The 20,674-nt window shown below is 39.3% G+C and overlaps 1 protein-coding gene across 3 annotated transcripts in view; it reads left to right on the top strand.

Annotated features, from left to right (window-relative positions):
- SLC2A9 (solute carrier family 2 member 9) overlaps positions 1–20,674 on the top strand; it is a 126,935-nt gene that overhangs the window by 50,769 nt on the left and 55,492 nt on the right. For all 3 annotated transcript variants that reach the window (XM_050895777.1, XM_050895776.1, XM_050895775.1), the window contains 2 exons: positions 9,601–9,733; positions 18,813–19,000. In XM_050895777.1, coding sequence (XP_050751734.1) covers positions 9,601–9,733; positions 18,813–19,000 — 321 coding nt within the window. The remainder of the gene's footprint in view (positions 1–9,600; positions 9,734–18,812; positions 19,001–20,674) is intronic.

The following is a 20,674-nucleotide window of genomic DNA, read 5'->3' as shown; positions in this document are numbered from 1 at the left end:
CCTAAGGCTCTTAAACCTGAGCTCAAAGACTTTAACTAAACCGTATGCCCAAACACATGAGTAGTCCTGTTAATTTCAGTGGGACAGTTTATATCCTTAGAAACATGCTGCTTTGTAGAGCCTATTGTAGTAAATAAATTGCTAGATCCTAGTAAGATCTTAAGAGCAAAAATTAGTGTAGGGCATGGGAAAAATAAACTAGGAATTTGGCTCATCAGTTCTGGTCCCCAATTTTTTTTTTTTTTTTGATCAGGAGTCGCCTAAGTTTGGAGCAGGAGTTTGAGGAGGTGGTTTCAAGTACTTCTGTAAACTCTCTGCCGTTGAGACAGACTTGCAAAAGGTGACTCCAAGTTACCCTGGTCCCTGTCATTCCTCTGGACTGCTGAGCTTGTACAGGGTTTCTTAAAAGCACAGAAGAAAATCTTCTTTCTATTCTTGTAGTAAAATGCAAAACTCTGAATTGAAGCCTAGAGCCTTCCCAGAAGAGTGTTTTAAAACTTCTGCTAAGGATACAGGAGACACGTTGGTGCTTGTAAATGGCTGCTCAAATCTGTAAGGGGATGGTATCTGCTAAGAATAGCTCAGAAAAACACCCTTACAAAGAAAGGAACTTCTAAATTCAATCTTAAAAAAAAAAGAAAGGGAAAAAAGGAAAGAAACAAAAACAGAACAAGAAAAGGTTTCAGCGCTTACTCAGATAATCACTGATTTCAGCAGGTGTTTGTATGCCTTTCTGAGACTGGATTGATTATGTGTATCTGCGTGGAAATCTGCCTGCGCTTCCTGCACACTGGTACCAGACATGCCAATTAAGAATTGCTTGAGGTAGTGATTTTGAAGATGGCAATCCTTTTTAAAATATTCTCTGGGTTTCTTTTTTATCTAGCGATGGGAAATTTCCTTCGTCTTTTCACGGTGACACATAAGGCACAGAGTTTCTTAATGCTGAAGCAATTTCTGTGTCATTTATCAAGGCACTGGCACTTAATTACAAGCTGTGAGTTGCTGATCGGGGCTTGGAGGTGACCTCACCCCATAGTTGATGCAGCCAGGGGAAGCTGCTGTGCAGCCACCAGGCTAGAGATACATGGTCCTGGTGGTGCTGACAAGGGTACAGAAATGCTGCCAGGACCCTCTGGGTTGTTGCATATTCATAGTTCAGTAGTACCCATGGGAAGAGAAGGTCTGCTCTGTTACACCCACCCTGTTGGTGGGATGTGGTGGGTGTTGATATATTTGTAGTGGAGACATTAAATGAGGTGTTTTGTTTATATCTATTGTGGACCAGCTGAGATTATGTATTTACTGGAGATTATAAATCAACTTTTTATTGGTTCCCCCAGACAGTCACAAAGGTACTTATTCATCCCTTTTCTGTACAGAACTCATTAAGTAATGCATGGGAAAACAGCTGTGAGTCTTCATATTTGCAAATGAGTTTCAGTCCATTAAAGTTGTGCTGTGAGACTTCAGTTCCTGAAGTTTTGGGAACAACACATGGCTGATTGGCCATACGTAATATTCAAATGTTGCAGTTTTGCATTTGGGAAGGAGAACATCCTGCAGGAGAGGATTTGTCTGGATGTGGAAGTAGAAGTGTGGTTATAGAAGAAAGAGAACTATGGAGAGGTACATATTTATTTATTTTTAGACTTATTGCTGAACAACAGACTTAATGGCAGAGCATCTAATATTTGGATGAAAGTTTATCATCAGTGAGGACTACTTTCTCATAGACAGTTGAAAGAGTGCCCACCTAACTCTTGAGAAGATAAGATTTCTATGAGTACTGTGTTTAATTAGGTCAATTGGAAAAGGAGTAGACAGGCTTTCATGGAAAGATGTCCTTCAACAGGTCTGAAATAAAGACTTCAAAATGCCATGGAAGTTGAGAGCGGTTGCTTATAATTTGTCAGACTGCTTTCTCTTGATCCACTGAAACATGGTTAACACATATAGCTAAACTTAGAGCATTTGTTTATATTGTCCATATATTTAAGGTTTGACTTTTTGCTTCTTGGTCACACTTAAAAAGGCAGACTTTTTCACTTATTGTAGTTGACCTAATAACAGGCAGTAACTGCCTATGAACCTCATCCTGTGTTAGTTGGACTCTGCTTCAGACGTTTATGAGCAAGTAAACATTTTAGATTTGCCTGTCTCCTTAGTGCTTGAGTAGCTGATAATATTTACAAATCTGTTATTAAGCAATAAATCTAAATTGATTTGACCTGTGACTTTGTTCCCGGTGTGCTTCATGTGCTGGGGAGATAACCACCATTTAAACCTTTTTGAAGGTTCTGGATGATTAACATTTCAGTTTTAATTTCCATTGTCTTTTGTAAAATCACCCATTATTGCAAATTGATGTCCTAATATGTAAATTTGTCCTTTACAAATTGGATATTAATGCTGTGGTAAATTGGTCAAGCATCATAGGGTAGCATGCAGTCATCATATTGAGTAGTAGGGTGTATTTTCTAGACTTGTGTTTCTTAGTTTGCTTTTGAAACCACTGGCAAAAAGAAAAATCAGGAGGTATATTCTTGATTAGTATTTTGAGGGATTTTTTTAACTTAAAGTAAATGTCAAATTAAAATGAGATTTTTTAAAAAATCTAAAACAGATCTGTCACCATTTAGAAAGTGTAAAAATTAAATATTCAACTGTTTCAGTTGTTTTTAAAACAACAAATGTGCTTTGGGTTTTTTATGGTTTTTTTTCTTAACCTTGATACACCTTAGTCTAACCTTTGCAACTTCAGTTTGGCAAAATATAATCACACAAAGAAGGAATTGCATCTAATGTAATTTCTAGATGCCCTGAAGCATTTTGCTTCATCTCCTGCTGCAGCCCCAGGAGGATGCAGGTCTCTGGAGTTGTGTGTGTCACATCTGCCAGTCCCACAGAGACATCTGAGGTACCCTAGGGCATGAACATGATATTGTATGCTCATGTTTGAGGAACTGAATCTTATCTTCTTCAATTATTTTAATTTACTATTTTATATTTTATTATTTATGGAAGTTAACCTGAGTCTGCATGCATAGCTGAAAGGAAGTTTTGTCAGAAATTTTGCGTAGCTCCAAAATACCTCTAAGATTTCCTTCTAAAGAAGCTCAAGTATATATGCTGGCTGCTGATAATAATCCCATTTGAAAGCTCGCCATTTCCCATTGCTTTTCTCAGAAATTTTTACTTTTCTCAGAAATGAATAAGCAATGAAGACAAATTATGCCATTTAAGTGTTCAGTAAAAAGCTAGTTGTTACTTCAATAAAAAGTTGGACCAAAAAGCATTTTGGGAACTTGTAACAGACACTTTAATTCTCCCTCTCAATAGGTACAACATAATCTAACATGCAATTTAATGAACAGAAGGTCATGGGATTTAAACACCAACCGCTTTCAAGGCTGTTTTAAGTTCTGATCCAAAGGTGGTTTACTCAGTAACAAAAACCTCCTGCTGATTTCTGTGAATTTTAGATTAGAATTGTGCAGCCTTAAGTCTGTTAACTTTCTGTACTGTTTAATATCTGGGAAGACACTGAGACTTGAGTAATCTTGTTGTCAGAGCTATATCTGTAGTAGTGACATATAAAAATAAATACCCATGTGGGTGCAGAACAGAGGTGAAATACGCATACTATCTGGGTTGCCTCTGTGTTAAACGAGAAGGTAAGCAATTTGTAACTCTGTTATTAAAACATATTTTGACAGAAGTGGGTTACAGGAATGCTCATGCAAAGAGAAAGTTGTATCTAGCAGGGATGCAACTGTTAGAAGGGGAGGTTAGTGCCCTCTGCAGCCAGAGGAGGTTGTAGAGCAGAGTCTGGAGTGGCACAAGGAAGCTAAGAGGAAGGTAGTTGTCCTGCATCTTATGTGAGTAGCTGGTCTGAAGCCTGAGATACAGAAGAAGTACTCATTTCTTAGCTGCCTCATGATCATCACCACTGTGCCATACCCCTTGACTCAAGGAAGAAAAGACAGCTCTAATGCTAAGAAATTAGTTCCATCTTAATGCTTTTACAGTCCTTGGCCCCAGGCCAGTGAGGTTGTCCTTTACCTTTAGGAGTGTTTTTTGGGGCACAGTAACAGATTAACAGATAAATGTTGGACTTGTGCAGTCTTCTCAGCTTTGCACACCCAAGTAAGTCTACTCAGTCTGTTTTGAGCAGGGATGTGATTTTTTTGTGTGGCGAACGGAATATTTCTGATATGAAGTTTTCGTGCCAAGTCTCTACTAAAGAGGATAAGATTTAATTGCTTGAACATAAGCATATAGTATCATTCTGATGCCCTAGGGTACCTTAGATGTCCATGTGGGACTGGCAGATGTGACACAGAAAACCCCAGAGACCTGCATCCTTCTGGGGCTGCAGTGGGAGGCAAGGCAAGATGCTTCAGGGCATCTAGAAATTATACTAGATGTAATTCTTTTTGTCTATGTGTGTGTGATTATATTTTGCCAAACTAAAGTTTTAAATGTGTTCCTGCTTCTTATAGGAACATGAAAAAGAAGAGACTGCCAAATCACTAGTTCCTGGACGTTTTGACTATCTTGCATTGGATGCAAGAGGCTTTTGTCTCTTTGCTCCCCACATATACAATGGGTAAAATATGTCATTTTACATGAGAAAAGTATTATACAAAAAAATCATTGCTGTTTGTAAAGTGTTCAGTGCTGTAGTAAACCCATCATAAACGCCTCCTCCCCCCCCCCCCCGAATTAATCCCAGAATTAATATTTAAATAGTGACTATTTAATAGTGACTGGTAAATAGACCTGCTCACTGAGAGATCACAGTTCATCCTGTGCACTGAATGAGAAAAACAGGGAGTGAGTATTTATTTCGATACAATCTCCACACATTTCAAGCAGTGAAGCTAAACAAGCCCTTGATAGCTCCGTGAGGCGGCATGGCTGTTATACTGGGATGCAAAGCAGGGCTGGAGTCCTCTGGGCAGTGCCCTGTGCTACCCCGTGTGCAGGCTTCTGCCTAGGAGGAGGTGTTTCGGGCTTGCGTTTGAGGTGCAGTAATTTCCCTGTGGCTCTAGGGTGGACAGGAGACAGGGATGCGGGAAGTGTGCCCTGGGGCAGTTGGGGTCAGGGATGCTCAGCTGGACGTGGGGGTCTCCACAGCACGGAAAACCAAACTTGGGGCAGAGAGCAAACAAGGAGCCTGACTGTGCTGTAGTAGTTGATACTCAGTTTGGAATGGGGAGTGGGATGCACGTCCAGATTATGCTTTTTGAATAAATAAATAAAATTATTTAGAGAGAGTAGAGCCTGTGGCAGTCGTGTATTTCCTTACTCAGTCTTTTTGATCCTGTCATACATCTTGTACTGGGATACTTAATTGGCCTCACTAGATCTTTCCAAAAATGAGCGCCCACATACAGGGCAGTACGGCACTTCTTCCCACCTCTGTTTTATGACCCTGTCAACGATTCAGTTCTCCCTTTCAAAATTTTTATATCTTTGTGCATATTCTTAGCCTTTTCTGTGTTGAAAATGTCTTCAAATTTTATCAAAATCTTCCTAATTAGTGAAAATACTAAATGTAACCAGTGCTTAAATAGATCATTGAACTTCATATGGACCAATAGTTCAGCTGACATCAGTGCTTGTTGACATTTCCCCATGCCAGTTTCTCTTCCACCTTTTAATTGTTACAGTAAGTTCCGTTTTCTGCATTTTAGCTGATGATTCTCTGACATGGTAACATTTGCTTTATTGTATTCTGGCATAGTTTAATCTTGTCTCATTTGCAGTTGATAAATCCATGTTGTGCTTTATCCATTTCCTCCTCTCCCTGCCCCGTGTATTTCTGCAGCTTTGCACTTTATTATATCAACCTTTGAATGAGTCTGTGGTTGTCAAACTTGCTCTACTATTTAACTGTCTTTTGTAAATAGATCAAAGCTGGGTTTTTCATGCTCCAGCCTAAGCAAATATCCATAATGTGACAGTTTAAAATTAAAATTTTACCATCTTGACATGTTATTTGTACTGATTCTGAGCAGGTGATGAGTCACGTCCCCATAATTAAAACATTGAATGCTCTTAAGTTTTTCCTGAGATAAAATGGGATGTGGTTTTCATTTCTCTCAGCAGTGCCTGTGTGCTTCTCCTTACTGATGACAACTGAGGCAAAATGTTAATGTGTCTTCTAAGTCACACCTACACTGTCTCTTGCCTTTACCTTATCATTGCTTCTGAGCATTCTCCCAGTTTGTATCCTGTCCTGTTCCTTCTTAAAGAGGTTAGGGAACCCTCCTTTTCCGTGCTTCTTTTAATTCTCTTTATAGGGTCAAGTTCAGCTTGATTTTCAGCAATTTTTTATGGATCTTTTAAACTCATTTTAGTCCTCCTATTTCTTTTCTGTAGTGGGATGAAGAATTTGAACATGGATAATGTAAATTAAGAGAAAAGCAAGTAGAACACATGTTCTATAGCATTGAATAGGTGTCACCCAAAAACTTTTGAAATGGATGGAGAAGTTTCCATTGACTTCAGTGACTTACTGATCAACTCATGCCAGCAATGGCAAGTGGGAGCATATTTATGACTGTTTACCTGAAGGTTTTAAAAGTTAGCATAATAAAAAGTAAAACAGAAATCTTTCATAGAGGAAATAAAGGAAGCTCGGTGTCTCGTGGTGAAAATAGAGAGCCTTTTATTATACTGTCAGGGTCTGTTATTTATTGTGAAGGGTAAGTTCAGAGGTTCAGTCTCGTTCATAGCTTTTTCAAAATAACACTTTCAGAAATGTTGAGAGAAATGTGACCACCTGAAAAACCATACACTGTGGGAGACCTTAAAAGGGGTGAAAGCTTGTTCCAAGTAAGTCTCCATAGGTTGGCAGAATGTTAATCATAACAATATACAGAGGATACTTTTTTTTTTTTCTTTAAGAAGCGTCCTTGACATTGTGGAAAAAACCTACAGAAAATATGATATGCTGATCAAGAGTAAGATTTTTATCTAGAAGTATTGTAAAAAGTTCTATCGCCATATAAACTTTTTTATATGGTACATATCAAGTGTGTTTATATTACAGGAAATTATTCCAGGCAGACATAAAATGAAACTGATGAGTTATACTGCCTGTTTTCTGAAGTTATTCTTTACAAATAGGCACCTACTTTGTTTATGTGATTATTAACTCTTCTTAAAGTCTTAACCTTAGTTTAATTTTCTAGTTTTTAAAATAAGAGTCAGGCTCATTTGTTTCTAAACAGATTGTTAACCAGTCTTGATTCTCCCATATTAGGTAAAGTTCTCCACTCAACTGCATTAAAAAAAAAAAAATTAGGAATGAAGAAATAGTATCTTAAAGTCTTCATGGTAGTGGAGGCTCTCAGGAAGCCTGATAACCTCAAGCTTTAAATTGTTTGAAAAAATCCCTTTCTCAAGTTGATTTCCCATCCCAGGAGATTTAAAAAAAAAAAAACCCTCTATCACTTAAAAGGCAGGTGAAAAGTTTGATTAGGAGATACCCCACATATTCTTCGTGGGAGTTATTCAGTTATCTCAGGCCCCAGTTCAGGTTTGGGGCTTGGATTACATCCTGTACCATGCAGTACACTGTGTTTTAGGCATTGCTGAAGTGAGAGAATGTAAAGTAAAGACTATCAACAGAAAATAGTTTGGGGGCTTTTGACCTTTGATTTGACTGTGAAAAATTATATTGAAATAAAATTTATCCAGCTCTGTTTAGGGAAATACAGGCTCTGAATGGATAGATTAGTTCTGATGGAGGGATGGGATCCAAACCCCTGGTGCCTCTCGGAGCTCGATCAGCCAGGATGCAGTGCAATCTGCCTTTGACCTAGCCAAGCTTTTGAAAATGTGCTAGACATGATGCCTCAACAGTAGGCCCACTGAAGTCTCAGCAGGCTTTTCAATTAAGAACCAAGCCTCAGATTAGAAAGCATTGAATTAAATAGATGAATGCTGAACTTGGAGAAAATTACTAAAAAATTTCATCTTGGCATTCAATTGGAACAGAAGGCTTCTTAAGAACACGGACAGATTGAGGGCCATTTTTCAGGAGAAAATAATACTGCTTGCACCTTTCTCCTTCAGCTACTTGAAAGTATCCTGTCTTGAGAGTAAGCTCAGAGAGCTAGATGAGCTCTCTACTGCCTTTCCCAGCCTTTTCCTGAAAGAGCTTTGCTCATGTCACCCTCTATAGCTGGTTTTAAATAATGAATGTATTTGAGGATGTTAACAACTTTGTTTCAGTTGATTTCAAAGAAAATTATCAAAGTCAAGTTGTATCTGAAATCTGCTAGCAGTTGAGTAGATTAATATAAAGTGTTGGATAGTGCAGCACCTTGTGCTCTTCACCTACACCGTGGTGGGGCTCTGGCAGGTTAAAACTGCCTGGCTTCTGTATGGGGGACTTGCCAGAGAGGGGTCATCGGTGCTTCGCGTTGGTGGGGATGCTGCAGATGGCTCTCGTGTTTCGGGTCCTTGCTGGAGACTTCTAGCAGATCACTTGCAAGGCAATAGAAAAAGTACTTTCTATTTCATGGACTTGGGAATAGGGCTGTCAGTGTTTCATTTGAACATCTGAGCTAGGTTAGCTAATTCAGAGTGGGAAACAGTATAATGTGTTACTCTTAGTTACACTACCATAAAACCAAAGGACTTCTTTAAGGACCTGTGGACTTTGGGCAGGAGGATAGGTGAAACCCATTTCTTATACTTAAATTAGCATGGAAGCCAGCTTAAGAGGTGGAATCATTGGCTGCAAGAGAAAACATTCATAAAGACAACCTCACATCAGTTAGCCAGCTGTCTTATTTCTTGTTAAATTATGTAGCTGTCTTTCAGTCTAATTGTGTTGAACTGTATATGTCTTCTTTTCTGAATGGAAATGAAAACTGCACAACTATGTGTTAGTTGTACCTGTAAGGCGAATGTTGTGTTTTGCCAAGTAGAAGAGGCTTGTGGTGAGACCTCAGCCCAACTTGGTTCATTCCCAGGAGCTGTGAAACGCTGAACGGTCACTGCCTGCATTACACCGAGAACCACAAAACTCTGCTAAACTGCAGCTTAGCTGAAGTGTTACCATTTTCCCCATACTATGACAATTAGAGGACTGAGCCAAAAATATATATATATATATTTTAGATCAATTAGATTAGACTGAGAGACAACATGCAGGTATATGTAACTATATGAAAATAGTGTTGTACTGTTTCTTAAAGCTAATGAGTGATACTACTGCGAGTGGGGATGACTTGTAGAATATATATTTGAGTATATATCATATTTTTACATGTGTAGTTGTTGATGCTGAAGGAAAGGAAAAACATGTTATGTATTGCTGTTTTCCAGCTTCCCTGTGTCTCTGTTTTCATTCTCAGTCAGTTGGTGGCTTGAATTCTGTCTTCCTTGGCCCTTGAGTAAGGTGATCTGAGGAGGAAGTGTTCAAACTGCTTACTAAGCTCAGGCAGAAGATATCACTCTGCTCACTACACAATATGTTGAATGATGAAAAGTTACAGCATTTCCCATCAAAGCTATTTTTCTTCTTCGTATCACTATGGGGGAGTATTACTGACTTATGTTTGCATCCATTTGCAGGAATCTCGGTGGCCTTACTTATTTGGAGCGATCATTGTTCCTTCATTGATACAAGTCATGATTCTGCCTTTTCTTCCTGAAAGTCCTCGTTACCTCCTACTTGAAAAACATAACACGAGCAAGGCAGAAAAAGGTATGATGTGTTACTTTCTTGCAACAAAGGGTGTTTAGTGTAGGGATGCAGGCTGGAAAGTAATTCTGATATCACAGTAAAAGCAGAATATTCCAATAGGAGAGATTCCCTTGGCAATTATTTTTCCCTCACCTTTTTTGTTTGTCTGTGTGTGTGTAAATATAACTAACTGTTGCTTTGAATTTCTTATAAATTAAATTCTGCAACAAACCAACCTATATAGCATTATGTATGGTGATACAAACCTAACCAAATCATCCTGCTGTTGTGCGTCAGCCACTATATGCAGGGCTCACTTGGGAGTGAAAGGTGGTTTCAGTCTTTGTGACTCTCCCTTATCTACAGTCTTTGCAGTTTGGCTAACAAAAACACAGATTCTGTTGCTGGGTTTTTTTCAGTAGTCACTGTGTTTGACCTTGTGCTTCTGTAACTTTGTAGATCTAATAAAAACCTCATACACCTATTTAACTGAAAAATTCCATTGCTTCCATATAGCTTGCTTCAGTTTCACAGACACAGACCAGAATATTTTGTTCTTACTTTAGGTTCTGTGTATAAAAGAATTTGCTTGTGTGATCACAGCTGCTGTGTACTCTGCCCTAGTAAAATTACTACGGTCAGTTGTAAGTTCCAATATATCGTCACGTTATGGCTGAGAGAATGTTGAAAATCTGTTTTTGCTTATTGTAGGGACACATTAAAAATAGGAGTGTATAAAGAAGGAAGGAGTCTGATTATAATAGCAAACTGTTTGCAGAACATAACTGCGCTTTAAAAGTTATTCCTAAACGCTTCATTTGAATATAACCCTTAACATTTTCAGTCACTAACTAGTTGCTTGCAAAATTACTTGCAAAGTGTGAATCAGCCCCTGAAACTTAAATTTAATAATCTTTTAGCATGAAATTAATGCAACTCTATCTTGTTTCTTCTACTATGAAATGAAAAACTGGCCTTTTTTGTTCTGATGAGCACTCTGACATAGAAATGGCACACTAATGAAGAGGCTCCCATGTTGTCTCAGTTTGATGTTGAATGAAGAATTCTGTAAATGTTGGAGCCTCAGACAGATATACAGTTCAGTGTTTAAAAAAAAAAAAGGGCGGAAAAGCAACAAGGCTTTGGGGAGAGTTCTTTAGCTTTACAGAGTCAGCAGAGGTATGGTGAGGCAGGGAACAGCTTTTCCAGGGACTGTGAAGGAAAGGACTTGCCTGCCAGCTGTGGTCAGAGCACCCAGCAGGGACGCAGTGGTGAGCAGCTTGGGGCTGGCTGTTGGCTAGTAACTTCTGCAGCACCGTGGCCGGGCTGGGAAGAAACGCCTTTGGGTGCCAAGTTTAAACTGGCTCATTTCTACCTGATAAAATTGTAGATGTGTTTCCAGAGCTACGGCTGGCAAAGAGTCTGCATCGCAATGCTATTGCATAATGTCACACTTGTTATAGGGATCTATTGGAAATCCTGCCACAGTACCTGGAAACCTCAGCACTGACAGTGAAGCTGGGCCCCTCATAAGTAGAGTTTAAAAACTGTAAAAAATTGGCAGTAAAATAACACCACCTGCCTTGAAATTCACACCATTTGCTGTTGCTGGTAATGGGCCAACTGCAGTCTGGGATGTTTTCAGCATACGTGTTCTGAAAATGATTTGAAAGCTAATGTAGAAGCATTGGAGGTGGATTTTGGAGTAGAAAACATCAGGAGAGCAAAGTTACCCACACCTTATTTGGTAGTTGAAGGGAAATGAGCTTTAGCAATTGGCTTGCTGATTACGAGAAGGTGGCTTTCATGAGCCACCTTAAAGACTATAAATTTAGACACTCTGAGAAAAAAAGAGGAGGCTGATATAAAAAACTTTTCAAAGTAACTGCTTATCAATAGAAGCTTTTGGACCTGATTAATTCTAAAAAAAAAAATTAATACTGAGATATGTTGTAGTACAGAGTGAAACTCATTTTGAGTGTAGTCTACAGAGCTTTCAAAACAGCTAGGGACCAATGATCCTAGACAGAGCTTTGCAAAGGACAGTAGGACAGTGAAGTGTACACATCCCCCTGAATTTCCCTCCCGTTCCTTGCCTATCAAGCAGCCATGCTTCCAGAATTGACCACCTTGTTGCACAGGCAAGGTAGCCTGGAGGATATCAGGTGCAAAATAGGTAAGGATGATTCTTAGACATCATTTTGGAGTTCATAAAACACACCTGTAAGGCAGCATAGATCATATCATCTTATACTTCAGTGTTATAAAATATCTACATGCTTTATTATGAAGCATGTTAGGAACACAAACAATTTCCTTACCATTGCACATCCTTTGTAACCACCCCTCTCCTAATGTAGATTTGCAAGCAAGAGTATCTTCGGATCTCTGTTGAGCATGTGGATAGGTGGGGAAGGAGTTTGGTTGATTCATGGCATGACCGGGCAGAGGATACCTGTGATGTTAGACCAGCATGCGGGGTTTGGAGACCTCCTCCCCACCCCAGGGCACATGGAGAAATCCAGATTAGGCATGAGTCAAGTTTCAGGTATCTGGAGTAATGCAGCGGAATAACGAAAGCAGGTGGGGAGAGGAGTTCAGAAAATAGGAGGGTGAATAACTGTGAGTCAACAGTCAAGAAAAATCATCTGGATGTTAGCGTTATCTGCAGAAACGGGGGAGGAAAAGCCTGAGTATTAGGGAGACCAGAGGAGTTTGTGGGTTATTGAAAAACCTACTGCTTGTAAGCCATATAATGACAATGCGGTATTCTCCATTTTAATGATGACTACAGTAATGCTTTTGAATTATTTGCCTCTTAGGTTAAATCTGCATATTAATATCAGAAATGTGCAAGGCTTTCATCTGACTAAATCCTTTTTCTTTCCCCTAACGGATCAAGGCTCTTCATGCAAATATATATATTTCACTGTGAATTATATCTTGCTGGAGAAATTTAAAACTGTTATTTGTAAAAGGTCTGCTGTATTTAAGGCAGATGACTACATTAGTCTTTATAAAATACTCTAAAATGTACGTGTATGTCAAAGCTTCTAAAATGGAAATGACAACATTAATCTTCCTAATTGTTTTAAAGCAATAAAAATCCAGTGGGATAATGTAGGTCACTGAGTTTCCACAAAGTTCTGTTCCTGCTTTCATCCCCTTCTTTTCTTCTGTCCTCAGGAGATAACCAGACTATACCTACCAAAATACAAGCAGCCTCATTCTCTTTTTTGGCAGGGATGTAAAAGAGCATGATGTCTTTAAGTGGCAAATAAGAGACTGAAAGAGGGATAAGGACCAAAATGTGCTGTGTAAGTGATGAAAAAAGAGAAGGGATGAGGTTAGAGCAGGCAGGCATCATGTGCGAACATAAACCACACCACCATGGGCGAAGCTACTCCGTGAGCACAGGAGTAGTGAGGCCTCAGATGAGTGATGTCTCCTGAGCTCCATTAACAGGGATCTACCTGGTTCCCTGCTTTCCCCTTTCTAGCAGTGCAAACAGCTCACGCTGTGGGTGGCTGAGCCGATGTCTGGCTGATCAGCCTTACAGACACTGTGGCTGACTTGCAGTTGTCTGTTGCCAAAAGCAATACTAACAGCCGAGCTCCGCTTGTCTTCTTGGAGGTCACCATCCTATATCCGACTCCCTGAGACCAACACGAGCTGAGCTATCTCCCATATTCCTGTCTCACTGCTGAATGTGGGAGAACTGATTTTTGTGTTGTGGGGGGAGAACGGTTGACTGGATCAACAGCACCATCTGTAGACCTGCTTTGCTCAAGAAGCTAGAAGTCTGGTCATGGGGAGAGGGTAGAACCATCCCAGCTCCCCTCCCGCATCCCATAACTAACATTCTCTTCTCTCGGTAAGAACAGAAGGGAGAAAAATGCCTAGCATTTAACTGGTGTGATCCTTCTTCATAATGCTCACCAGACAGCAGAGGAGAAATGGGTATTTAAGTGGTTGAGGAGAAGGACTTTGGAAGGAGATTGTTATTCAGTTGCTAGAGAGCAGTGGAGTGAAGAGTAACAGGGATAGAAACAGGAAGAAAAAGAAAAACCTGCTGCTATAATTACATCAGGCAGTTTGCCGTCCAAGCTCTAGGACAGCAAGACAGGAATTTGACATTAGTTGTCTACTAGTTGCATGCCAAGTGGACCCCTGATCTGTGACTGTGGCAATGATGCAATATAAATAAAAACAGTAGTAGTAGTGTGATAAAACGGAACATTTTTATGACTAACAACATTGGTTATAAACACTTTCGGTTGGAGAGTTGACATGTCTCTTTTGAAGAATACTGTTACAAGGAGGAAACCTGCCATTCTCCGTGTAGCTACAGTTGCAGGTCATGTAAATCAATAAAGGAATTCAGCTGGCATCCCAGCTTGCCAGAGAACAAGAATATTGTTATGTCTTAAGGGTCGAATAACTTAGATAACATGTCACGGTAACATCTGTTGGTGACGTACAAAATCTGTTCATTTAATATGTTCAGTCATACATTAAAACTCCCGTGGTTATGAAAGAACCATTACAAGAGGTGTAACGAGAAGTGTAGATTTAAATTCTTAGAAAGGTGAATTAGAGTTGATACCTTCTGATGTGATACAAGAGTGAGGCCATTCCTGATTTAAAAAAGCAAGTATTTAGTTTTGTACAAAGCCCCTCATGGGGCCCACATGGACAGTAGAGATATTAAAACCAAAGTTATGGCAGGAACAAATTGCTGCAAATCCAGTGATTTAAATGAAGTTGTTATGGCTGACAACAAGGACATACATGATTTATTTTTGCTTATCTGTGGTTTTTGTACGTCTCTAAGCATTATAAGCTATGCTTATTGGAAAGGAAGAGACAGCCATGACTACTACACTTGCTGGCTTATGGTAGAGGCCCCATCTGAGATGGTTGCTGACTGCCAAAAGCTGGCGTGATCATGGTGTGTCTGTTTTGTCTTTAAACTTTTCTTAAACCTTCTGTCTTTTACAAAGGATACTTGGTTCACTGGACCTTTGATACAACTTGGTTTACCAATACTTGTGTTATTTTAGGGTGGCATGTGGATATTTTGTTTTACCTGTACATCTTGGCTAGTTTCAAGTGAACCTGAACAGACCTATTTTGTATTGATGGTCTGTGAAACCAAACATAAGAACAGGTAAAGATGTAATCCCAAACTGGATGATAACTCACAGAAGATCTGCGTGTTCCTTTACTTAGAAGTAGGTGACACATGAGAAAAGCCTTGCAGTTATATTTACTGAATTGGAATAGCAAATTTGAGATTTATTCTTAAACTTTGTTATGCTACATGCTAAGAGTTAATTAATATTTTGCTAGATTTAAATAGCTATTTAAATCTCTTCTAGCACGGTACATCTAAATTATTCTTCTGCCTATTCAGTACTCTTCAGTAGTACTACTCTTCAATACTAGTCAGTACAAATAAAATTAGTGGTATACGAAAATAACTTTTTTCATTTTGCCAAATATTTTTGTGTTGACATGAAGTTACTACAGGGAAATTACTACATATCCAATTCAAAAGCATTGAAGTTGGGTGAACTTTTTGCAAGTGCTGAGGCAAACAGCGAGGCACCCCATATGTCTACCAGCACTCAGAACAGCAGCCAGCATTAATAGGAGATGCCTGACTGGGTCCATCCAGCCCTGCATTCTGTCTCCCACAGTGGCCAAAGAAGATGCTGTTTAAGCAGAGCTTAGACAAAGCTTTGTGTTAAAGACACTGGGTTTAATGTACTTAATCATCAGTGAAGTGAAAGTGTCTGTGGGAAACAGATGACAATAATACTCATGCGGCTTCTTTTTTTTGTTGTTGTTTTTAGTTGTTAAAGGCATAAGCCCAAACTACTACCTGTGACCACTTCTCTCTTTTTCTGCCTCCTCTTGCCTGGGGTTGGCTCTATTCTGTAAACCACACAATAGCATTTTGATCCTTTAAAATGTCTGCTCAAAGTTTGCTAATTCAGTCTTTACAGTAACAGCTGCTTTCTTTGCACAGTCCTGGAAGTACTACAGTGGAAAAAGAATTAGTAATTCCCCATGTCGTTGAGTTCTTGAGTGTCCATCTTCAGTTAATTTAAAGGCCTGATTGGTTTTAAAGATAGTACCAACTGATTTCGTTCAGACCTTTGAACCACTTTCAAATGTTTCACCTTCACTTAGCTGAGATGAATAAAAACTGGTGGTGTAAATGGAAGGTTTTCTAGCTTCTTTCCCCTTGACTGGTACCATCCACTTCTTTTGCTATTTGTAAAGGCAGTGTCCCGAAATTTGAAACTTGAGCATCTAGGGCCTTCTGGTCCAAGGCAGTTAAAAAGAAATCTGGGAAAGGTCTAAAAGTTGCTAGAACTGTAACTCCTTAGATGGTTTTACACGTGACATGAAAATAAGACTTCCCTATAGAGAGAAGCAGCCAGTCACGGAGGGAAATGAGTCATTGCAGTGGGGAGAGGAACGACTGCTGTGCTTCTCAGTGCCAATAATGCAGGGGTTTAAAATGTAAAATGAATAGAATTGAACATCACACATTGAAAGACCTTTGAGTTTTCCCATCTCCCTGCTAATGCAGAATTTATTTCCACATTAATTATGTTTAAAATTGTGATTCTTACTGTACTGAAAAACTGTTAATGGAAGAAAATTGAAGATGTGTTGAGTAGCAGGAAAATGTGTTTTTCCAAGAAGACTGAGTGTTGTCTACTCAAAACTATGCACGTATAGCATAGCATTTTCTTAGCATTTCTTGACTTGTTGGTAATTTTAAGTATCTGTCAAAGTTTCCTAGTGGCATTTACATCTCTGGTCCTAATAGCAGGGAGGGAAGAAAAAGAAAGCAGGTGTCTATATTTTTCTTGCCTTGTACTTGGTAATTTTGGTAATTGCAGTTTTTTACTTCCTCTAGAAATATAGCAGGCTCCCTTGTGCAGAAAAGACAGATTGCTTTCTTTTTACTTGACTGCACCTATATTTTTGATGTGTGTGCCCTACAGTAATGCCAAGGAATCTAAGGACAGGAAAAATAAAGAAAATTGTGCACTGACCTAATTTACACTGATAAACCAGATGCTTAAAAATCTGAGAGAATCTTTTCAAAGAAGAGTATGGTGATACATGTCTGTTTTTTCTCATCTTTATCTGAATTTTTCTTTATCAGTGCTCTAATAATACTGAGGAAAGTGTAATTTAAGCGTGAGACATTGACTTTAGCGTACCATAGGCGTATATTGTTCTAATTTTACATTTCTTATCAGTGTCTTTAAACACATCACACATTTAACGAGCATTTAGCATGTCATTTAATAATAAATGGGCAGTGGCACAAGGACAAAACTCAGCAGCTTAAATTCTGGGTTCTGAGGTCCGGGTTTGTTAACTCATTTCTCATTGTAAGGCCTGTGTGAAAAGATAAATCTCATGGTGTTTCTGAGGTATTTAAAAATTCTGACCTCTCCTCTCCCAAGAGAGAAACTGGATATCAGAATAAATGAATGTTACGAATTGACTCAACACCCAGAGATGGTCAGTGTTCATCCCTTAAAAAAATCATCCTTCTTGTTAAGCAGAGTCACGCAGGGCCCATTAAAATGCAATAGAAGTGCTAACTGCCTCTGAAAAGCTTGGCCCAGAGCTCGAGTTAGTTCCCTGCGCTGCCAGACTGGGAGCCAGGCAGAGTGTGCAGCGTTGTGCATTCGCCAAAGGGACGGAGAGGGACACTCCAGGGAGGCCACCAGTTCATTTGTGTGACCTATCCCTCACAACATTGAAATGCCACTACTTGGCCTTTTCACTTACTGGGTAAAGTCAAAATTTTGTAACTTCAAAACCTAAATGGAGTCTGGGCATTTTAACCATGACTAGTCAGTGTCTCTGACTTTCTTGACCATCCAAGTCCTTTCTATGATCCAAAAGAATGTATACTTACTGTAAAATGTGAAGGTCATTTATTTATAGGCCGTACTATGCAAAGCTGTGGATAAGAGAAAAATTGATTTGGCTCTTAGGAGAACTAAATCAACTTATTCACTCAATAAAAATAACTATTTTAAGTGACCTGCTGTGTAAAGGATTGTTTTTAGAGTTAGCATCCTACTGGGTCATAAAGCCTTGTTGCAGGGGTATCTGTAATGTAATTGTTTCTCTGCAGTCGTTCCAAGATGATGAGCATTTTAAACATCTCTTAAAAAGCAAACCCCTGTGGTATGTTCATAAGATTGTGACGAAAGTATCATCAGCATATACGGTATCTGTAAAACAAGGTTGGTGAAGATATACCACCTCCATTAGGAGGTATCTGTTTGTAGTGCCTCTTAGAGGAGGTGTGAGATGGAAAGCTTTTATTATTCACAGTGGAAGGATATCTCAGTAAGTCATTGATGTGCAATAATAAAATACTAAATGGTATGTTTTTCTGGGAGACAAGGTTGTTTGCTTACATTTGCCAGGTAAATTCACTCCCATGTCTCCAGCATTGACAAATAAGAAGTCTTGGAACTGCTCTGGGTAATTCTTTCTAATATTAATCATCTTGACAAAGTGAATTCTTGTCTATATGCTAGTAAAAACAAGAGGTAATATGAAGAGTAATAGCTATTCCTTTCAAACGTCTGCCTTTTCTTGGTTTACCAGACTAACATACGTTTTTACATCTTATTACTTCTCTATCCAGTCTATCTCCAGCAACGAAGTCTACTATATTGTTAGGCTGCAAAAGTAGCCAAGTCAAATAATGTTCAGAACTGCTTTGCTATTATTAAACCCTTTTCTCAGATTTCACAGGGGTTTGACTCTGCACTGGACCTTAGGCTATATTATATATGAAATAATATAAGGAGATCTAGTAGGGTGCCAAATAATTTATATTCTTGTTGCAGTTTCTGAGACCAATTGCAGGGATGAGCCAGATCATACCCAGGGCAGAATGATATTGTTGGCAGAAGAATAATTAAGTTGTAGCCCATGTATGTTTCCTGTTTGTGTCACACATTTCCATTTCTATGAAACAGGTCTGTTATAAATGCACATAGTGCCAAGTGTCTGGCCTAAAGTACATGTCCTCTCTTTGTAGCATTTCAGACCTTCCTTGGGAAAGACGACGTGTCTCATGAAATAGAAGAAGTTTTGGCAGAGTCTCGAGTCCAAAGAAACACCAAGTTAGTGTCGATACTTCAGCTCCTGAGAACCCGCGCTGTCCGATGGCAGGTCATTACCGTGGTCGTCACCATGGGCTGCTACCAGCTCTGTGGGCTAAATGCTGTAAGTGTCCTTCTTCAGGCAATGGCATCTCCTGGGGTGCTCCTTTCTTTCTTTTTAGTACAGGGTTTATACCATTCAGCAACCTCTATAACTTTCATTTTTGGCTATTTCTTATTAGTAATGATTTTGTTAAACCAGCATGTGGGAAGGTCCATGGAGAGCTGTATCATTTGGTTGGGTTTTTTTAAACAAAAAAAAGGGAGGGAAGCCGTGTTGTGTTGACTTTGAAGGAATACATGAAAAGGTAGCACAGATCAGCAAAGAAGAGTGTGCAGCTTCTGCTTCTGGTACTCAGACTCTCTGTTTCTGGTCAGTTAAGATCTGGTCTGATATGCCCCATGTTTGTTCATGTTAGGTAAACTTGGTCTTCTCAGTAGACTTTTCTGCTTGGATTAATTCAGTTCTGTACTGCAGAGGTCAGCAAATGTTCCTGTAAGTGATTTTAAGAGGTTGCACTGGACGTTTGATTTTTGTTGTTGTTTCATACAATTTGAAGAATAAGCTGTGCTTCAGTATGGCTTTCTTGGAAAGTGGAGCAAAAGAGGAAAAAAGACACAAAATAGCAAGAAGTCCTGTTGCCCATTAATGTGTCTGAGGCTAATGGATATCCACGTCTCCTTTTCCATCTGTCTGAGCCTATTGCATCAGCTAGCAGAGGGTCACAGGACAATTTAGGTTGGAAGGGATCTTTGGAGGTCATCTGGTCCAGGCCCCTGCCCAGAGCAGGACTGATTTCAGGGTTGGCTCAGGCTACCAAGGGCTTTCTGCAGCTGAGTTTTAATTATGTCCAAGGATGAAGAGTACCCAACCTCCCTGGGCAACCTGTGCCAGGTGTTTTCACCACTTACACTGTGAAAAGCGTTTTCTTTACATCCAGCCAGAACTTTCCTTGCTGCAGCTTGTGACATCTGGCTTAGACGCTTATATATATGAAAGGCAATATTATCGCTGCTGAAAGGAGCTCTCACTGTGGCTTTGTGCATTACGGCATACTTCAGCTAGTTTTTTCCCCCCAGGACTAATCAGTGATAATAAGTGTAAATGCTTCTGATATCTAAGACAACTAGTTCAGGCTTATCTCAGATATCTCTATAGCTTTAAAACTCGTAATACAAAGTAATTTGTCCAAGACCGTTTGAAAGATTAATGCAATTAGAACTCTGGTATCTAAAAGTTTTTAACAAAATACTAGGAGGGAACTAGAAGATTTTTTCATACTGTGGGGTGAACTATAAAAACGTTTGTATAGGTGGTGTTTTCTTCTAATTGTAGGATTTCAGTGCTAATGACAGGCTATTTTGTTCCTCATTGTGGATACTTTTTTAAGAAAAGAAATGGAATTATCTCGTCATCCAGTCTTTCTAAGATTTATCAACGCATAAGCGAAATAAAATGATGCTTATAGTAAGAAACAGACTGTTCAAATAATTAAGCACGTTGCCTGAAAAAAAAAAAGAATGCCACAGCTAAATTTTCAGGGGAAATAGAAGAGTTTTGTGGCTTTGAGGGTATTTAACAGATGACAGAAATTGTCCAGTGTTCCGTGGCAGAACAAAGCCACACTCTCATAGCTTGAGTGGGGGCGTGGGGGGATAGTGAGACATGTCGAGTTCAAAATGGATGCCAGAGTTGTTTTGAAGTGCCATTGGGTGGCCACTTTCTGAAAATATGGCT

This window comes from Gymnogyps californianus, chromosome 4 (genome assembly GCF_018139145.2).
Source record: "Gymnogyps californianus isolate 813 chromosome 4, ASM1813914v2, whole genome shotgun sequence".
NCBI classification, from domain to species: Eukaryota; Metazoa; Chordata; class Aves; order Accipitriformes; family Cathartidae; genus Gymnogyps; species Gymnogyps californianus.
The sequence above is the reverse complement of the archived record's forward strand: the minus strand, read 5'-3'. Positions and strand labels throughout refer to the sequence as shown.